The 21,723-nt window shown below is 40.0% G+C and overlaps 1 protein-coding gene across 2 annotated transcripts in view; it reads left to right on the forward strand.

The window, feature by feature from the left end:
- Window positions 1-363: 363 nt before the first annotated feature.
- Window positions 364-21,723, forward strand: part of LOC309602429 (glutamate carboxypeptidase 2-like) — a gene marked incomplete at its 5' end in the record, with an annotated part of 30,271 nt that continues 8,911 nt past the window's right edge. Inside the window, 12 exons of one of the 2 annotated variants that reach the window (XM_082335999.1) lie at window positions 364-481; window positions 1,886-1,994; window positions 5,206-5,392; window positions 6,185-6,286; window positions 11,132-11,257; window positions 13,174-13,360; window positions 14,810-14,903; window positions 17,076-17,174; window positions 18,278-18,363; window positions 19,363-19,482; window positions 20,883-20,965; window positions 21,240-21,303. In XM_082335999.1, the coding sequence (XP_082192125.1) occupies window positions 364-481; window positions 1,886-1,994; window positions 5,206-5,392; window positions 6,185-6,286; window positions 11,132-11,257; window positions 13,174-13,360; window positions 14,810-14,903; window positions 17,076-17,174; window positions 18,278-18,363; window positions 19,363-19,482; window positions 20,883-20,965; window positions 21,240-21,303 (1,375 nt within the window). Of the gene's footprint in view, window positions 482-1,885; window positions 1,995-5,205; window positions 5,393-6,184; window positions 6,287-11,131; window positions 11,258-13,173; window positions 13,361-14,809; window positions 14,904-17,075; window positions 17,175-18,277; window positions 18,364-19,362; window positions 19,483-20,882; window positions 20,966-21,239; window positions 21,304-21,723 lie in introns of those variants that run through there. The other variant, XM_082336000.1, reaches the window with a different exon arrangement.

Raw genomic sequence — 21,723 nt, forward strand, 5'->3', positions numbered from 1 at the left:
GGAAGGCGGCGGGGAGGTGGGCACGCCTGGCCCGACTGGCAGACCTCAGCGAGAGAGTGGCGGGGGCCCGGGCAGCGGCCTCGGCACCGGGCGGGCTCCGACGTCTCCAGCCTCGCCCGGGCGTGATGGCGGGAGGGTCTTACCCCTGGGCGGTGGGGGAGAGCGGAGGCCCCACGGGCGGCCCCCGGGCTGCGTGTACCCTGGCCGGGCTGAGGCGGGAGCCGCTGAGGGGGCCGCGACCAACGGCCGGCTCCCGCCCGCCCGCTGCCGCCTCCGGGGCGGGCCGGGCCGTGGCGGGACTTGGGCCGGCGGGGCGGGTGCTGCCGGGAGCGGCGCGGAGCGGCTGGGAGCGGGCCGGCAGCGATGTGGACGTCGCTTGGCGCCGTCACGGAGCCGGCCGGCCCCAGGGCAACCAGCGGCCGCTTCTGGGCTATCGTCTTGGGAGCAGCGGCGGGGCTCTTCCTCCTCGGGTTCCTCATCGGTACAGTGCAGACTGACCCCGCTTCGGATCGGGGGGCTCTCCCGGCCACCCCCGGCCCTTCCAGCCGGGGGAGGTGTCTCGGAGCCGGGCCGAGGAAGGGCCGGGTGGGGGGAAGGAGCGGGCGGGCTTTGTGCCAGGGGTGCCCAAGGTGCCTCCGTGCTCGGCCCGGCCGACACCTCCCTCCCTTCCTACCCCTCGGGCCAGGCTGGTGCAGGCACCGACCCCTCCTGGGCCTGCTAGGTCCTCCGCAGGAGGAGGGGTCTTTTGTTGAGTGTCTTTTTGACTTGTTTTTCGATTTCCGTTTAAATAAAGTAGTTATGCTATGGGCAAGAGAAGAGGCGCGGGGGTGTGTGAGGAGGAAGACAGGCCCCTCGACCCTGCGGCACTGAAACCGCACCAGCCCAAACCAGGGAGGTGGGACGATAAATACGGGGCTGGAGGAGCGCTGACAGCAGGGGTGAAATATTTAATTTAATGTCCCTTTAATTTAATGTCCCTCCTCCCCCTCGGCCCAAGCAGGCAGGCCTGTGGGCTGCTGCCACAGGAGGTTTCCCCTCCCTACCTCCTCTTTGGTTCACAGATGGATCAGGATCAGTTCGGGGGAGGAAGGAAAACAAAAGAGCCACTTGTGTTTTGAAATGCCTTTCGGTATGTACTCGGGGTTCGTGCCATTGGGAAGCCCTGAGTGAATGACTCTCTCACGTGGAATGAGCCTTTTGCTGTGCCAGTGACCAGCGCCTCGCCGGTGCCAGCTTCTTACCCGCTCTCTGCTCCCCACCGGTTCTCTGATTTGCACTGCCCGTGTAGCTGCTGCTGCATTTGCACTGAACATGTCCAGTCGCTGACTTAAAAATAAAATCAGATGTGAGAAACACTTCCTTTCCAGCCAGGTGTTCCTCTCATCACTTACTCTGGTAATGCCTGCACAGTAAGGGAAGGATTCCAGAGTAAGAGCCAGACAGACCAGAGAGTGAGAAAGGAGTTACAAGACATCTGTTCCTTACAAAGGGTGTCTGTGTTTCTGTGCATTTTTGTAAAGCTGCTGCCTTATTACTGAGGTGACTGATACGACTGACATGACTGACAGCATGATGTTCTGGTGCTAAAGGAAGATAGATAAGTCTCCTTAGCATCTACAGTAAAATAACTGTGATGAATAAATATAATACAGTATTTTATTCCCCTCGATATCTACCTAAGTAAATAAGTTCTCTTACTATCTGGGGGACTGCCACTGCCATCACTGTGAAGTCTGCATTAGGTTGTGGCTGCTTGTCTGTGCTGAGATAAAAACAATTGTAAAATACACAGTGAAAATCTTGTTGTGATACCAAAGAGAAATGGTGTGTGTCGTGGGAATATTGCTCTAGTGTTTTTACTGTTGTATTTTGGTGTGTTGTACAGGCTGGTTTGCAAAACCTACAGAAAAGAAGACGTCTGTGAGCCCTCATGAGGACATGAAGGCGGCATTTATGGCTGAAATGAAAGCTGAAAACATCAAGCAGTTTCTTTAGTAAGCAATGTTAATAAGCAATTTCTGACTAATCAGTCAGAAAAAGAAAAAAAAAATCAAGCGGAACCAGCCCAAGGATGCCACCAGACAGAGGGTGGTGTGCAGGTTCTCGGCCATAGGTTTTATCCAGTGTGTCCCAGTGAGCTGTGGTTGACAAAATAGTCCTTCTTAGCTCCTCTCTTTCTCATTTGTGTTGGAAACAGTTGAGGAGTTGTCAGTAATCTCAGTAGTTAAAGTAATTAAAAACTGGTCAAGCTCTTGCTCAGCCTTTGGTGAATGCTTGTAGAAGGTTGCAGAGGTTCAACCTTTCTCTTATGTGTCCTTTTTTGGTCTACAACAATGTTTATCTTACATTGGTTTTTATGGAAAAATCATTCACTTCAAATTAGGCTGTATGAATGAACTTAAATTATGAGAGATGAAATGGAAAATAGTGGAGTACATCAATGTGAAAGAGAAGAAAATCATACCAAGCCTTTAGTTCTTCCTGCAGCTTATGCCTTAATACCTTATTGCTACTCTGCCTTCACACTTTGTCATGCTGTGACCAATTTATGTGTTAGTCTGTCACCATTCCGACCTTGTATGCACTTTAATGAAGATAGATACGTTTCCAACCTCTCTCCGTCTGCACAGTGAGTAGCTAGAACAGACGCAGTAGATACCAGCTAGTCAGCTGATGGTACATTACAGTGCTCATAATAAATCTAATAGTCTTAAAGCTTGAGTTGTTTTTTAAGACCATGTTTTTTCCCCAATAATTTTTTCATCTCATTTACCCTTTAGTACTTAAATTAGTTGATTTTAAATGTACTTTTGTTTCTTTTGTTAAATCCTGAAAGCAAAGCTGCTAACATTTGTTACTGAAAATTCAAACAATGGAAGTTGACAATATAGATTTTTTTAACCTATTATAGTTTAATTACTGTAATTAATTTCTTAATTTCTGTAACTTAGAATCTTTAACTACAAGGAAGCTGATGCACTATTATTTGTTCAATTTAGGGATCTTGTAAACATTATTTTTCTCTTAGGGGAGTGTAGTACTCATTAAAACCTGTGTTTATTCCAGTCAGTAATAGACCAGAAGTCGTAGTTTATTGAGAGAAATTTATTTTCTGTGTAAAGAAGGTGTTAGAGTATCAATTATTTTAGGAGTAATCAGCAAATTCAGGTTTGTCTTAAGTTCTCAGCCTGATTAAATAGCATGAAGTTGTATCTTGCTACAAAACTGAATTACTAAAAAAACATTTTCAGTTTATAAGATTGTGGCAATCCCACTCATTCAATTTTAAGTGCACTTGCCACAAACTATTGCAAATAAATTAGCTGGAAAGTACGTTCTCTTTACTACATAACGTCCATGTCCTGGACTATACAAACATTGAAAACTGAAGACTTAGGATTTTTTACAGTCTTAACCTGTGTTCTGGCTCCTACAAAGTCAACTGTTGTTAAACAGCTCTGTCAAAGGACTGCTTTCTGCCCTCCTAGCTCCCTGTCTCTGTGCCAACAGGAAACATTGTACCTCATTTACTGTCATGCAGCCAGTTCTGTGGTAAAATACGGCAGATATTTAATCCCTACTCAGAACTACCGGTACAGGCAGTCAACAGATCAGAAGAGGAAATGAAGAAAAATATAATACTCAGTTAAATGGGAATATAATACAGGAGAATGTTAATGCAAATGTCAAATTTTAATGAAAACATGAGACTTAAACATTCCTAACTCTTACAGAAAGCAGCCGTTTGCTCTAACAATAACACATAGCTGTGCTCTTGGTTCAGTATGATGTCATTCAGAAAATGGTACTGTCACTGTAACAGGCACTTTTAGTACAGTGTTGGTATTAGATGTTGACATTATCAGAGGAACATGGTTTTATGTAGCAGCATTCGGCTGCTAAGGACTCTGGGTTTGTCTAGCTTGGAGAAAAGGAGGCGGAGGGGCGACCTCATTGCTCCCTGCAGCTTCCTGAGGAGGGGAAGCAGAGAGGGAGGTGCTGAGCTTCTCCCTGGTGTCCAGTGACAGGGTGCGTGGGAATGGCTCAAAGCTGCGCCATGGGAGGTTCAGATCGGACATTAGGAAGCACTCCTTTACTGAGAGGGTGGTCAAACACTGGAACAGGCTTCCTAGAGAGGTGGTCGATGCCCCAAGCCTGTCAGTGTTTAAGAGGCATTTGGGCAATTCCCTTAACAACACACTTTAACTTTTGGTCAGCCCTGAATTGGTCAGGCAGTTGGATGAGGTGATCCTTGTAGATCCCTCCCAACTGGAATATTCTATTCTGTTCTGTTCTATTCTAAGTGTATAGTTCTTTTGAAGTGCTTTGTTTGTTGGCTTTGTTCTCACTTGAACTCAAGAATTAAATTTTTTCCCAATCTTATACCCCTTCCTTATCGAAGATCCAATTTCTTTCATTAACACCAGCTGATGCGACACATGCATGTTGATGGCATGGTCATATGACAGGATGAGGACATCATGGTGACAGTCTCATTCAGCTGAGAGTTTCTTCAGCTGACTTCTCCACTGGGCTTTCTCAATGGTCTGGACAATTTTTGTTTTCAGACAATGGGTTGCTCACTACTTATGGTATCTTTCACCGTTTGTTATTCACACTGCATGACTTCTAAGTTACAAGCTGCTGAGTTTTTCTGTTCTTTCTTTGTAAGCCACTGTGAACCCACTCTCTCTTATTTGCCAGCAAGACACACTCGGAGTGAACTTTTAGATAAATCAGTATTTGTGCCAAAATTAATTAAAATAGTGGGATCCAAGGAGAATATCCAGTTAATTACAAGTAGAGATCAGAGTAATTATGCACATTTCTAAATTGAATATGCAAAGATATGTATACCAAATTCTTTTTATCATTTCACAAGGAAGATCAGTCTCATTATGCAGAGGAGTGACCCAGAAGACAAGGAGTAAAGCAAGGACCCCACAGTTGATGTCATCATGCCATTCTTGCTAAGCCACACTGTGAGGAAGATACAAACACCTGTGATAACTCAGGAGAAACTGAAACCCTTTGTCTCAACTTACGTATAAGACAGGCAAAAGCATAGATGCAGAGCAGTCTGGGTTCTTATTTAGCCTGGGTACATCTGGTCATCTCTAGGGAGTGTATTTCCAGCTAGGCTAGGAGGAGTTCTGGTTATGAGCTGCAATGCCTGATCCTGACTCATTGCTTCTTTTTCTCTAGCAATTTTACACGGCTTCCTCACCTAGCAGGAACAAAGGAGAATCTGCATCTGGCACAGCAAGTCCAAGCTGAGTGGAAGGAGTTTGGTTTGGATTCTGTTCAGTTGGTTCATTATGATGTCTTGCTCTCTTACCCTGATGACACTAAGCCCAACTACATCTCAATAATTGATGAGCATGGAAATGAGGTACAGAAAAGACCAGTTTTTGCAAGCAGGGAAAAAAAGTCACCTTCACACACCTGGGAAGACGGGGAGGGAAAGCTATCCTCTGCTTTGTTAATGGTGTTGGGCCTGATCCAAAGCTCACAGAAATGAGCGTTTCCAGTTTGCTTTTATATTTTGTATCTTTGTTTCTTAAGGTATGTGCTAGGAATACTAATAATTACCCTTATTCATAGAGCATACTGACATATATGGATTAAAGGAGAATTAAGTAAGAGAATTACTTTATGTAATTCAATTGTTTAAAAATTGTTTTGTTATTTAGAAAGAGGAAAGCAACCATGATCAGCCTCATTGTTTGCATTGATTCATTATACAGTATTGATAATTGTGCTAAATTCAGTTTCTGGAAGGTTAGAGTTTAGACCTCAAGATGTACTGTCACAAGTAGCATCAGTTCATTACAGAGCAGCTCTAGCGCTCATAGAAGCTCCAGGGATGAGCAGAATGCAAGCATTTTTTACCATTATGATCTGTCCTCCTCTTACATGCTGTACTGAGACCACCTTAAGGGTCCCTGTGTTCATTTAAGCAGGATTCTGTGTGAAGAGTGGAGACGGGATTTGCAAGATCACCCATTGAACCTGCATACTGAAAATGATGCCCAGTGCTTGCTAAAGTTTTGCCCACTCCTCATTTAGAGTTCTAAAACTAGATTCCTTTAAACTGCAAATGCACATGAAATGTGCCTGAATAAACAGTACTTCTTCTTCATATTGCCTGGTTTACTTTTTTTCTTTTCTTCTTTCCCGCTAGATTTTCAACACATCATTATCTGAGCCTCCTCCTCCAGGATATGAATCTGTTAGAGATGTGGTGCCACCCTACAGTGCATTTTCAGCCCAAGGAACACCTGAGGTAACATAGTAGAAGAGTAAAATAAATAGCAGTCGAAACAGAAACAGAAACAGAAGTAGGAACAGAAGTAGAAACAGAAATAGAGACAGAAATAGAAATAATGGAAATAGAAAAGATGGAATACCATAGTGTAGTGTGGCATAGCATTGCACAGAATAGCACAGAGCAATATAGAATCATGTGAAATTCCTGGGTCTTAGGCTTTAGTTCAAAACCTGACGTGTCACCAGTAGCAAAGATGTCCTAGCTCTGATGTTCTTGGGAGTTTTGCGATGGAGCAATGTTTATCTTGAGCAGTCGTACATATATGTTTAATTTTTTTCTCTAGTTTGAGTCAGAACTTTATTTTTACCTTTTCCTTAAAAAATATGGTAATAAATCTTAAATGTTGTCAGCTGCTATAAGCTTCTCCAGATATTTCTGTGAGTATGAACCACTGTTTCCCATCTTGGTGAACAAATAAGACTGTTACATTTACGTAGCCAAATGAACAACCTAATTTTCAAAATGCTGCTTGCCCAAGGCTCACGCTGACAGGTATAACTGCACAGCATACAGTATGCTTGAAAATGGCTTTTGCTAGCATTTGTAGCTGGCAGTAAAAATGTTGCTGTGATCTGAGCTTAACACGAATCCTTTCTATCTTGTTGTACAGATGGTACCAGCTGATGGGCTTTCTTTTATAAAGCTAGCCTGTGTAACAGGAGTTTTCTATCCTATGATCATTAGTGGTTTCAATTAATATTTTGTAAGATTAGAATATTTTTTGTTGTTCTCAGTATCTTTCCTGTCCATACATAGAATAACATAGGTTGGCAGGGCCAACATAGGTTGGGAGGTCATCAGTTCCAATCTCTGCTTTAAAGTTGGATCTGACTTTGAAACCTGCTAACAATGCTTTTACTCATACACCCCAGTATTAGGGTCATGTACTTTCTGGAGTTTGTTAATAAGCTGTGCAAGTCTAGAAGACAAAAGGTATCCTGTATTCATTTGCCTCAGATACTCAAAGGAAGCTAGAGAACGAGGCAGGTACTCTGTACCCTAGGATATGACAGCTTTGAGTGTTTCAAGAATTGCAGTGGGAATTTTGCAACCTAATGTAAGGTAAAATTCATGGATTCTGACTTTGTATCATAGCATAATATCCCCGAAGAAAGGCAGAATAACTTCACCACTTTATTTGCTTTCTGGAGAGCTACAGTAAGTGATGGGCTATGGCAAATAATAAAAACAAGTTTTAAAAGCTGCAGCTTCCTTCTTTAGAAAATGATTTTACTTTAATTAAATATAAGAACATTGTTTCTGAAAAAAACCCCAATAAATAAAAGACAGATTGTCCTTTCAAAATATGATGCTTATGTTTGACAAAAGCTCCAGGTCCCTAGCTGGTGCTGTTAGCAATAACATTCTCCAGTGAGCAGTTGCTTGCACCTGTACTGCAAACAGGGAGCATGTATATAGCTCAGCAGTGGGAGTACTCCGTGGGTTCAGGGCTCTTCTGAGTTCTCCCAGGCCCCTTTATGTATTTTATGTTAAAAGCCATTCTATTAAAAAAACAGAACGAAGCTGTGGAGAGAGATATTTGGAACTTGCCAAGTGCAATCATGGGTCATAGGTTCTCTTTCTGCTCATTAATTTTGCAAATAATTCCTGTGTAAAGCTCCAAGTTCAATGAAGGGACAAGTGCTGTGAGGTACCTGCATCCCAGGCTAGCTGTAGTCTCACGAGTAGGCCACCTTCCTGGAAAGTGACAGAAGTGGATCAAAGGTCTTCATACTGAGAGAGGCCAACAATGCAGCTCTCACATTTTCTGGGTGAGTGCTCTAATCAAGGAGTTCATAGAAACGTAGAATCACAGAATGGTTTGGGTTGGAAGGGACCTTAAAGATTATCTGGTTTCAACCACCCTGCCATGGGCAGGGACACCTTCCACTAGACCAGGTTGCCCAAAGCCCCATCCAACCTGGCCTTGGACACTTCTTCCTTATATCTAACCTAAATCTAACCTATATCTAACTTCTTCCTTATATCTAACCTAAATCTACCCTCTTTCAGTTTAAAACCACTACCCCTTGTCCAATCACTACAGGCCCTTGTAGAAAGTCCCTCTCCAGCTTTCTTGTAGGCCCCTGTCAGGTACTGGAAGGCTGCTATAAGGTCTCCCCGGATCCTTCTCTTCTCAGTCTGAACAACCCCAACTCTCTCAGCCTGTCCGCATAGGAGAGGTGCTCCAGCCCTCTGATCATCTTCGTGGCCCTCCTCTGGACCCGATCCAACAGGTCCATGTTGTGGAAATACAGTTCGGCACTGCTAGCACTATTAGTTTTTCCTGCAGCTGCTTTTTAAAAATAAGTGGCAATGACTGTGTTTTGAAGGTTAAATACTATCAGTGGAATAGTAGCTACTTACCTGCTAGATTGAGACCCTGCAAAGATCTAGAAGTAGTTCCCACTCATTTCTGGTTCTCAGTAGATAGAAGATGGAATGTGTCCTGGTCTCTCATACAGATTGTTAGAAAATGTGTTTTTCTTCTGTGTGGTGTGTGTTAACTTAATCCCAATAAACAGTCAGATGAAAAAAGGTAAGTTTTGAGCAGAAACTTCTTTTAACAGAAATATTTAGCAGAAAGCAGACAAAGTAGTGAAGTCGCATCCTGTCAGACAGCACTAGTAGTTTGGAACATTAGCATCATAAATAATGGTAAAATTCTGCTCTTCCCTTCCTTTTTAAGTGACTGCAAAAGTACTCCCACCTAGTTAATGATGGTCACAAGTAAGAGGTGTGCTTGAGATCTCTAACTACATTAAAAGAGCCCAGGCAAGACATTTTATGAGTCCGCTCTACATTCTCAAAGCTTGTATTTTGTAATAGTTCTATAAACATGAGGGATTCATCACATCACTAGGAAATTATGATAAAAAACTGTCACAATGCTCTGATGAGAAATTTATTGTATTGATATAGTTCTTAGTCATGTTAATGAAAGTTAATGATGAAGAATTTTCAGAGATGCTAGAAGAATTTAGTTAAGGAAGCCTGATTTACTATGCAATATATCAAATATTGCCAGAATCTTCAAATAAGTACCGTTTAATGTAGTTTCAGAAATCTAAATATTGAATAAATATGAATTATTCTGCAACATCAGGAAAAATGCTCTGAATACAGATTACATACTTTATGTCAGATACTGTTATGAAAGCTTCTTCTGAAGATCAGAATTGTTCTTTTCTTTATGTGATGGCATCTACTTAATCAAAGACATTATTGAAAAAAACCCTGTTTAGTGTGAACAGGTTTTCACCATAAAATGTTACTCTCATGTTAACTTCTCTTGCACTTCGCTGTAGAACAAGGACCCTGAATGTGAGAACCCAGCAGGTTGCTGTTGTTATAATTACAGCTCTGCAATTATGTAAGCCAAACTACTGAAATCAACATTTTTGTATTTGTCATAAAAAATACAATAGCCTACAAATGTAAGTATTCTGTACAAGATATTCTAAAAAAAATATGTTAAAATGCAGGACCAAATTCCCCTTTTGCTTAATCTAAATAGACTGGAGGAACTGTCTTGACTTCAGTAGAGTTACACTTGATTTTACTAAGACGGAAAACTACTCCATAAATTCAGAAAAGCCTCCCCAAGAATAATCCTTGTGTTTATGAATTGTTCTCTGAACAGAGAGGACCAGAATCTTACTAGGTGTGAAACTGTTTGCCTTATTACATACAGTGCCCTTTATGTCATGAATTTATCCTAAGTTCATTTTGCTTAATTTAAGAAGAAGTTGCAACTTGAGCAGATTACTGATGAAACCAGTACTGGCAAAATGACTGTACCACAGTCTTATCAGGACATGCTGTATGCTGTTATGTGAGACCACCTGAATGTCTAGTCAGCAATTGTTGTCAGTATAAGAGATTTAAGCTTATGGCTTTTTGAAATTAAATTGAAGATCTCTCTGGAGATGTCTGGTAATATAGAGAAATGCACTGAGGAAGAGTTTCCTGTCACCTAATTTTAGTTGTCTGAAATTGTAGGCATCTTCCCTAAACCAGTCCTTGAGGCTTTCTGTAGGCATTTACTCTAAAACAGTCTTTGAGGTATAATCAATGAGAGGTATATTCAGAGGCTATTTTATTCCTTCCTAAACCAGATGTTTAAAACAGGTTTGGGGTGAATTCTTCTGGAAAGGGAGAACTTCCCAGCTCTTCACTGGCTATGGAGTGCACTACAGGACCTTCTTAGACAATGCACGCAACTTTTAGGTAGCTGACATTAAGGAAGATGAATCACACACTGAGTATTGAATAACATGGTTGAAACATAATCATGAAGAATACTTTATTCATGTGCAAGCTGTATTTATTTTGACAGTCAACCACCTGTAGCTTCTGCTGTATTGAATAAGAATCGAGTCCTGAGAATTTCGTAGGATATTGGCATCATTCAGTCTACTCTACTGCATAAAATACAGTTGATATTTACTGTGGTGTCTGGTTCCAAAATACCTCCAGCTGTCCAAGACTGACTACAGCTTAAACAGACTACGAAGAGAAGTAAATGCCGTACTCTGAGCACTTACTCCAAGTTTCTGATTCACAAGTCATATCTTAACATTCTCCATTGAGGGCAAAGTCTGGCAGCTTTGGATAGCAGGAGTCTAAATTCATTAGAAGTCACTTGCCTACCTAATTGTCTCATGATCTGAGAAGAATTGATACCAGAGCCAGTCCTGGAGCTCAGTGTTGTTCCCAATTTATTCTCTTACTAGATCACATCCTCCTTTTGACATGCTCATTGACATTCTTGTTTCAAATTCTACCTCTTTCCGTCAGGGTGAGTTAGTGTATGTGAATTATGGTCGCATCGAGGACTTCTTTAAGCTAGAACGTGAGATGGGAATTAACTGTACAGGAAAGATTGTTATTGCCAGATATGGAAAGATCTTCAGAGGAAATAAGGTAATGCCTCTATATAAAAATGTTACTTGTGCTGTCCTTCAGTTGATTTCAACTTATCTAAAGTGTTCTGGAGATTTTAGCGTAACTGAGTTTTTCATAGAGCTGTGTTCAAAGATGATTCTTAGTAGAAGATATAAAATTTATATTTAATATATATATATAGTACACCTGTAGGATAAAAGTAAGTTGGAAAATGTGACATATTTTTGTATTAATATGCATACTATAGATTGTTCTAAAATATTACTAACATTATTGGGTAATACACTCTAACTCTGAACTAGACTGTTCTTCCCTATTGGTTCAACTGTGCTTTAAGTTGCCTATATTGTGTTTCTTTATAATGGCTTCTGTACACCAGGCAGAGACTATAATTGTATGGAGGTTATTTTAAATTCTGTATTTGTTTATTCAATGTCCCTATCATATAAATATTTTTAAACTACAGATTTCTGCAGATTTCCATGGCCCAACAGGAAAGTATATAATCATGTGCATACTTCAGGCATATACTGAAGTTATTTCCTCAATAGGGATGTAAGAAGACAGTCTATCTTAAGTGTGTTTGGCTCTTGTACAAAAATTAGTTTAACCCTAATTTGGGCAGGACTATAATTTGTATTATTTCTGAGTTACTTAAGGGTATCAAACACTGAATCTCCTCACTGGATGCCAACTCTTATTATGCGCTGTTGACTAACCTTCTATGAGTTTTTAAGTGGGTGACTCACTGGTTTACATACATACCATTTTCACCAGTGAGGAGTGACATGTAACTCGTATTCTGGGTCAGATAATATTTCACTAAATTGTTTACCACTCTTAAAGATACTATCTGAATGGAAAAGACTTAAAAATTGAAGAAGGTATTGCTGTCTATGTATCTTTTATTAAAATTAAATACAAACACCTCAGAGTTACTAATATCTAGAGAGGCAGTTGTCCTGTGCTTTGGAAATTACGTGCCCTCATTGGCACAACGAGATGATATGTTCATTCTTACGGTAGTATTTCTTATGACTGTTTATATACTGAAGAATTTGTTAGCTTGTGTAAAATCTGGAGAACTGTACTGTGGTTTTCCAACTTCCTAATGGTGTGCAAGAGTAGGATAGAGGATGAAGGCAAGTACTGTATTTCCTAAAAAAACCTATGGTATTTCTGAATTAAAATACCCAGATTTAAAACTGTTGAGGATTAGTTGTCACTCAGCACTCCGTCACTATACATCACTGTCTTATCTAGTGGCAAAACAGATTGGGATGTCAGAATGACATATATTTTCTCTGATTCACCAACCAGGATTATACAATAATAAAGTCACATGAGGACACTTTTTTAAATCAAAACAGCATGCAGGTCAGTCTTTCTGCTGTAATAAGCCTAAGGTACACACTCTTGGAGTTAGTCTTGCTCACAGCCAAAGACAGTTTCAAGCTCTCCAGTAATAATCTTTCTGTGTAGCCTGAACCTTGATAGAAGTTAGGAGATCATGTAGGTAAATAATGTAAATACATAGCTAACTGAAGGATAAGGTTGCATCAATGTGATACAGTTTTTTCCATCCATGATGTGTACATTTCAATAGTCAGTTGATTCTATTGATCTGGATGACAGAATACAAACTCAGGTTATGTAGTAATACTGTGAAGGATGTTTTCTATGTTACTGCAGTTATCTCTTCACTAAAATTCAAGGCAACAGCAAACCTTTTGCTTTTGTATGGAACTTGATATCTGCATATATATTTTCAGGAAATTTTATGATATGAGACAGTTATGGGCCCTTTACTTAGCCCAAGCACTGTAAAAGGCCCTGAGGAATAATCACTGTAATTTATAATACTTTCTTTTGTCCCTTGAACTCTGGTGTCAAGCTTTAAAGGACTGGATAGGGACTGGAGATGTGCTTTGCAGGTGAAGAATGCTGAATTGGCAGGTGCCAAGGGAGTTATTCTGTACTCCGACCCTGCTGACTACTGCGCCCCAGGAGCAGATCCCTATCCAAATGGCTGGAACCTTCCAGGTGGAGGAGCCCAGCGTGGAAATGTATTAAACCTGAATGGGGCAGGGGATCCTCTGACACCAGGTTATCCTGCAAAAGGTGAGTGACACTAGAGAAGTCATGCTCTGAGGGTCTGGTTTCAGGAAGGCAGGGGAAGGTAATGGGGATATTCTTTCCCTTGGAACAAAACACATTCTTTCATGGTCTTTCTGCTTCTCAAAAGAGGCAGCTTTGGGCTTCACGTCAGTAGGCCACTTCTGCAGATGGTACATGAGATAAAGTGAGGGGACGTTAAGGGAGCCACACAGTGCAGTGCTGGGCTGCTTAACTTCACAGACATAGCCAAGTTAGTCCAGAGATCATGACACAAGTATTCAACAGCTGAACCCCTGGTCTTTTCTTTCTGCTTCTCATCAGTAAGTCAGCAAAGAGCTAGCCTGCACAGCTCACAGGTTTCTTTGGTTTTGCAGTTCTCCTTTCTGCAGGATTTGGGCTGCTTTCCCTCCTCAAGAGCCCTTACTGGCAACGCTGAGATCTTTAATGCTGAGACTCATGTCACCTGGCTGCACCATTCCCCACTGCTTCATCACCTTCACCTCATGCTTCCTCAGCTGCTTATTTGAGCTCTGCCTAAGCTATTTCATTTAGCACCTAACCCAGATCATCATTTTGACTGAAATGCCTTAAGAACCGTTCATGCCAGCACTTGAGCCAGCATATCTGAGGGAGGCAGTCACCTCAAGAAGAGCAGTCCCTAAGTGATGGGGAAAGTTGTCTCTAGCCAGCACAACTTGAGCTGGAAGAGGATACATGTTCACAATGGCAGCATGGCAGGAGCAGACTATGAGGAAAGTTTCTGGTTCCTCATGCTGGAGTCAGTGATCTCACAGATGAATCCCTGTCTGCTTCCCTCAACAAGGGTCCCTGTGAATGTTGTACTAAGGAGGAAAGTATTCTTTTCCATACCTGCTGCCTTGCAAACATCAAATTTTGTCTGCATTGTGAAAATTAAGATTCTCATTTGTAAAAAAGCCATGATTCGTATGTGGGCTCTGTCAGAACAAAACCTAGTTTATTTTGTTCACGAAAACAGCAAAACAGAATATTCAGTAGCTCAGTGTATAAGATTTTATCTGCATCTCTTATCAACTGGCAAAATTTTTTTAGTTCCCAGCTGAATGTTCCAAGGATCAGACTACAGGATCCCTCTTTGCTCTTGTTCTGTCTCTGTGGCTTAGTCTGAAGTTCCTTCCCATGGAGAGAAATATTTCTACCTAAAGACATTTAAATGCAAAAAATTAGCAAACAATTTTAAAATTTCCAACCATCTCTGAATGCATGACTGCAGACACTATGGGAGAATCTTTGTTAGTGTCTCTCTGAAAACGTGTTGATAAAGCATAAAGATGAAGTCACTGAAGAAATGTCAGCCCGACTTCAAGGAAAGTGAAATGATTATCCCTGACTCTAGTGTTAGGACTGTGCTACAAACTGTACAAGTTCCTTCTGAGAGTTGTAAATATGAAAATATCTGTCTTTTGCTTTCAGAATACACCTACCGATTAGACAAAGCCAGTGCTGTAGGTCTCCCAAAAATTCCAGTTCATCCCATCGGCTATCATGATGCTGAGTCATTACTGCGGTAAGGGTATGGGAGTCATGAGGAATTTCAAGGAATTTCAAGCAGACTGTTTTTTGAAAGTTATGAGAGTATTTGAAAAGAAAGGGAAAAGACTTTTGCGCTGTGCTTCTACTGTAGCTGCGGAAATAGTGTATGTTTGTCGTTAGCCTCTCTGTAGGAGGTAAACATCTATTACTACATACCAGATATGTACAGAGTGATCTGGAATGGATAATTTGTAATATATCATGATCAATCAAGTATACTGAAGGTATAAAGTGCCTCTCAGTTTGAATAAAGGCTAAAGTTTTTGAGGATGGCGTGATACCTGTCTTGTGAAAAAGACCACAAATGAAGTCATTCGTTTGTCCCAGGAAATACTTGCCATGCATGCTTGAAGGGACAGTATCTATACTGTCCTCTGTTAAATGAAGGTGTGTGCTTTCTCTCATCAGGTGTATTATGTTGCAGAAATACGAAATTATGCTAGTGAGCTAACATAAGGACACTGGGGAAACTCTGGAGTATTATATGGGATTTAATAGACATCTGCATATAAGTAAGTGTGCTTACTAAACATGCAAGTGACGTGAAGACAGGATACTAGCTTGCCAGAGGACAGGATTAAAATTTGTAATTATCATAACAAACCAAATAAGTTCTCTGAAAAAACTAAGATGTGATTGAGTTGGCAAGTATATCATGCCCCTAAAAATGTAGCAGTAATCATCTGTATCAACTGTAGAGATACAGACCAGGAAATACCAGGGTTGGCAACAGTACTACGGGTAAGTCTTTAGGGCAATAAGTGAACATAATCTTGGGTGTGTATTTGTATTAGAATTTTACATCTGAATCACATGAGCAATCATTCTGCTCTGTCTGGTGCCTCTGTTTGAACATTGAGTCCAAAAAAAAAAAAATTCTATCTTGGTTCTCTATGCAAGTTTTCCTCTGAAGTATTGAAGCTATTTATTTTTATATGAGGCAGAATTTTATTGTCTTTGATGTCTTTGCATACCTGATGTTCATTAACACTGTTCTAGTGTTTTTCCTATTTCCTTCCAAACTTTTATGGACTAATATGTCTCCAAACTGTCTTTTCTTTGAAACTTTACGGTCATCACTGTTATGAGGATAACTGCTCATAATGATAAAGGTATAGGTTAAAAAAACTTTTTTCCACTGCCAACTAGTAGTGGTAGAGCAGATTAATAAATATGATGTAGCTAGATATTTCTTTTCAATAATTTTTAAATAATTCTAGAACTTGGTTTTATTAATTATGAGTGAAATCTAAATCTGCTAAAAATACTGGGTTCTTGTTTTCATTTTTGTCTCGAGAAGTCATGACTTCTTGTTAATCCTGCTATCATATTTTAATATAAAAAATATACCAAGGACTTGAAGATATGCTGAAGTGTTCTGTGGAATAAAGCTTGACTGAAGTATGCATTTACAGTAAAGGACGTGCTTTCATTTACAATAAATATATTTTACCTAATAAGAACCAGAACATCCAGCATAATTTTTAATATATTTTTTTATGTTTCTCACAAGTTGATGTCAAAAATATAAATCCTTTAGAATAGGTGAATAAGTATGGGCAATTGCGATCCACTGAATTACTACATTTCCAGTTGTGTTAACTGAGAAAAAACATCTCATCTTTGACAATGGAAGAAGAAAAGGTGACTTGAACTGATCATATTTCTCCAATTTTAGACATCTTTGAAACACATCAACTCTGTCTATGCTACCAAATTAAACAGTGTCCAGGGACAAGCACTGGAAGACAACTGCCTATGCTGTTAAACTGTTAGAATGGTCCAGGTTACTCTCTGCTTATTCAAATGCAAATGCAGTTCAAGGCAGTAGAAAGTTCCAAGGACCATTTACAAGAGGCAGTTTGTATGCAAAACCTTTGCAGGCCAGCGCTGTTTTCCAGGATAGCTGTAGGCCATTCCAAGCTGATCTCAATGCCCAGGGCTATTCCTCTGTGTTAGTTTACTAATACTAATGTAGCTAAAAAGATAGATTATTGTAGTATAAATTGTCTAAGACAAAGACCATCACTGTGGTCTGGGGGTTGGGGGGGGACCTAACAAAGTATGGTTCCTGGTTCCTCATTTGTGTTCGGTGCTATTATTAGATGTCTGTTACTAATAATGATAATTTTTTTTTTCATAATAGTAATATGGGAGGATATGCACCACCGCACAGTAGCTGGAAAGGAAATTTGAATGTATCTTACAACGTTGGTCCTGGTTTCACAACAAATTATTCTACAAGGTCAGTTTTGTTTCATAAGGAAAGCGTGCTCGGGATCAGAGAAAAACAGGTAGAGCAACAGAATGTGACCAAAGGTAGAGTAGTTGGGGTTATTCGCATCATTCGTTTGATTATGACCATTTCCTGGGCTGAAATGCACTCAGTCCAAAGCTTCAGTAGATTTACATCTTGATTGGATGGATATGACTGAATTGCTTAGTTTCCAGCTAGTCTTGAACCAGTTTCATTTGAAAAGCATCTAGCCTTTGGCAGGCTATTTGATGAGACTGATTATTTTTGAGAACTGAATTTGTGTTGTCTTTTTTAAATTCATGTGGGTCTAGCTTCTGGTCTTATCTATTGCCTCATATAAAACAATATTAACCTACATGTCAGGTTTTCCAGAAAAAAAGCTTTAATTACAGTGTCATTTTTATTGCTTCAGATTGTTTTTAAACAGATTTAGTGATTACAGTTTAGGACTAAAGTCCAGGTGTTTCAGTATTGGCTGAGCTATTGTACTGACTTCATATGAGCCGTTTTACCTTTCCCCTATGTCTTAGTCATACCACATGAAAAATTCTTTCTGAAAAATGCGCAGGCAATCCTTGAGGATGAGTTGTTGCATCTCCAGCTGTGTTGCAGATAAACAAAGTCTCTTGATGCATCTCACGTTGTCTGATTTTCTGCTGCCTGAGCTGCCACATCAGTATTGACTGTGCTGGAGTCATTTCTGATTTGCACCAACCTCTAGATGATTAGAGCTATTTACCTTTTTAACATTAGATGGTTTTCATTTTTTTTCACTCTTCCAAATTTAAAAACTAGCTGCTAGAAAAAAATCTTTAAATTTGGAGTTCTGAGCCTGTTATCCATATAGATCTTGCTGCCATCAATAACAGTACCTAGCTTTCAAGGGCTAAATGTTGTTCTCAGTTGCACAAGTATAAATCCAGAAAAAACCTACACTGACATCTTTTAATATTTACTTTGGTTTAATGAAGGTTAAATTTGGCCAAAATGCTCCCCTTACAATTTGTATTGTACACTTCTGAAAGGTGTCAAGATGTTTTATTATCTAATCTGGTGGATTTTCTCTTTGGATTTTCTTCCTGATACACTAGGAAGGTGAAAATGCACATTCATAGCCACAACGAAATAAGAAGGATTTACAATGTGATTGGTACCATCAGAGGCACAGTGGAACCAGGTAAAGTCATTTGTCTTCAGTGTAATATGAGCGTGCAGTGACCTCTAGATGCACTTCATAGTTACAAGGAGGAAATGAAGAATATAGTTTTCTCTGAAATATTGCACCATCATCAGTGTTGAAATATTTATTTCACCAGCTTTCATATGGTTCAGGGTATGTCAGCACTTTCACTGTAAATGCTGATTTTCAAGGGGGAGTCATAACCAAGACAGAAATATTTGTCTTCAGGCAAGTAACTTTGCAATTGAAATAATATTCTTAAGTGGATATTCTTTCCTGCTAACACCGGAATGGATTTTGCATTCCATCTGAAGACATCAATAGCCACCACTATTGACTATTTGTCTGCCTTACAGTCTCTTGTAACCAGTGTGATTTTAGACTCTAAAAAAACAGCTGTATAGACATCCCTAGGATGATGATAACATGATTTAACTTGGAACTGCAGCACTTCCCTGTTGCCTGAAACACAACTCTTAACCATATTATAGTAGCACAGAGATCTAGTCTGACTTCGATCTTATTAATCACATCTCTGTCATGATTTGGACAACCCTTTTTATGATTGACTATATACATATTCAGAGAAATACTGCATTCAGCACACCTTAATGTTGTGAGTTGGCATGCTGTACAAATATAATTAGTGGATCAGCTTTACCATGAAACATGCTATTGTAAAATATGGAAAGATGCTTCTATCTTCAGAGGAAAGCTGCAGTATTTCTAATAATAGAAGTAACTATGGAATTTAGGAGGTTTTAAGTCTTATGGGGTCAAGTTATTGTGTTTGACAAATTCTTTAGCACTGGCTGAAAATGCAGAAAAATGTTTTTGGAGATGTAAAATGTCTTTTGCCTTTCTATCATGTATATTATAAACTATTAAGCTTTGTTGCCTGACACCTACATGGAAAATTAGATATTACTTCCAATTAACAGCTCTATGGCAGGAAAAAAATTTTTCTGAGTAAACCTCCATAATTAATTTCTCTAGACAGATATGTCATCCTGGGAGGCCACCGCGACTCATGGGTATTTGGTGGGATTGATCCTCAGAGTGGTGCAGCTGTGGTTCATGAGATTGTGAGGAGCTTTGGAAAACTGAAAAGGAAAGGTATTGTAAAGAAAGAATAAAGCACACCAAAATCACTGCTCTCAGCAGTGGCCATTAATTTCTCTGGGATTTAAACATATGCTTAAAATTAAACACGTGTATCTCACTGATGTCTCGAATAAACACGCTGCTCTGCAGCTGTTAATTAGTTCCAGTTACAACCTTAGCATATGTGAGGTATTTCTACTTAAGAGAAAGTACACCTAAAGGAAAACAAAACACAAAATGGGGGATACTGAAATAAATGACATTTAGGTACAATTACTGTGTATTTGAGGCTGGTCAGACTGGATGTTTCAATGGTCCTATAAAATTGGTACAGTGGTGGACTAATCAAGGCTTCATCAGGGCAACATCGAGAGCCTTCTCAGCGCTTGACTGTAGTTTGGAGACAGACACAAGAATAAGTAAAGCATGTCTGTGTAATGCAGAGAGTGAGCTGTGCAAACACAGTAGGAGGTAATGGTTAAAAATACTTCATGCCTAGTTACATTAGAATAGGAAGAAATGTCAACTGTACCAACTGTACCAAGTTTCTGCTGCTGTCAGAGCAAATGCTGTCTCCCTATCTGACATCCCATGGAAAGAAACTCTGACATAACTCAAATACTGTGCTAGAGGAGCTTTCTTTGCCTATCCATTACGCTTAAAACCTATTGACATTTAGTTTTCTGTCCATTCCCTCCCAGTTACTGGATATCAGGGGAAACTTGTCTTTGGAATGCAAGCTGGGGGGAAAAAAAAAGGTAAAAAAGAAAGGGAGCAAAAGATTAAAAGGTTCCAGTAGCCTCAAAGAAAACTTTGGGCGAAGATACAGAGGCAGGGCAATAGAGCCTGTTCCACTTGGCCTGCATTTAAATTGAATGCAGAACTTCAAGTGAAAGATCTTTGATTTGACGGTGATCTGTCAAAGTTACAGGGAATTCCTTAGATTTTGAAATCTGGCATTTGGGACACAGGTCAGAGAAATTCAGTAATAGATATGAAAGCGTGCCATACACTTTTTTGTCAAAGTAGGCACTGGTATACAATGTGTACTTGAACAGAGCAAAAAGAGCGGAAAATCTTTCTTCCAAGAATTTGCGCACAAGTACGTTATTTTTCCTTGTTCAGAGTTTTAAATTTTAGAAAATTTTCTCGCAATTAAAGCTGAGAGAAGAAAAATAATACATTATTTGGCACAATATTGAAGTAGAAGTGAGATTGCTACAAAATTATCAAACCATTATTAGATTAGGTTCATGAAGAAGTCGGTGTTACAGTTCCTTAAACACACCTCTTTCCCCACAGATCAGGAGAAAAGATGAACCCCCCAAAAATGGCATTTGTCTTCACATTAGTTACCTTGTAACAAGCAGTCTTTATTTCTGTAATACAGTTTTCATGGTCTTTTATTGCAGGATGGAGGCCAAGGAGAACAGTGATATTTGCAAGCTGGGATGCAGAGGAATTTGGCTTGTTAGGATCAACAGAGTGGGCTGAGGTAAACCAGTAGTGTTCAGAGCAACTTTCACAGTGGCAGATCTTTGAGAAATCTGTACCAGAAAGCAACACTTCTTCCCTCCTTCCCTCTCTATTCCTTACACACACACATACACACTCTTAAGTTTCCTTTTGAACTACCAAGAAGATATGGCTCCTTGCAGTATGTGGTGTCTTTCCCTGAAACAGCTGTTACTTCTGTGGACGGGAAAAAAAATATAGTTCTGAGGAAAAAAAAGTTCATCATCATTTTCTTCCTCTTTTCCTTCTCATAGGAAAACGCCAAAGTATTGCAAGCACGAGGAGTGGCTTACATCAATGCAGATTCCTCCATCGAAGGTACATAGTTTTGACTTGTGTTTTACAGGAATAGTGATGGTATATACAGATGACTGGGATGCATTTTGTCTTGGAGATCCATCAAAGCTTCAATGTGATAATGCTGCTGCATTAGTTTGGGAGTAGATATGAGGGGAAACTGTGACCCAGCATCATGAAGTATCCTTCAGATGTTCCTGTTACTTCAAGAAAGAAGTCCATTACAGGAGCTACACTATTTGGGAAGTCATGGGAAGGGACAAGAAGTGTTGTGCCCCTGTCAGCAGTTCTATGGCAACTCTTCAGTGTCAGCTTTTCCTCTTATAACATGCATAATAAGCATAGGGACATAAGAAAATCCCTTAAGGGTTGCTTCAAAAGCTGGGCTGTAATTCATCCTAACCAATACAAATGCACTGACAAGATCACAGGAGGAGAACT

The sequence above is a fragment of the Platalea leucorodia genome (assembly GCF_965183815.1).
Source record: "Platalea leucorodia genome assembly, chromosome: 2".
Taxonomy (NCBI): domain Eukaryota; kingdom Metazoa; phylum Chordata; class Aves; order Pelecaniformes; family Threskiornithidae; genus Platalea; species Platalea leucorodia.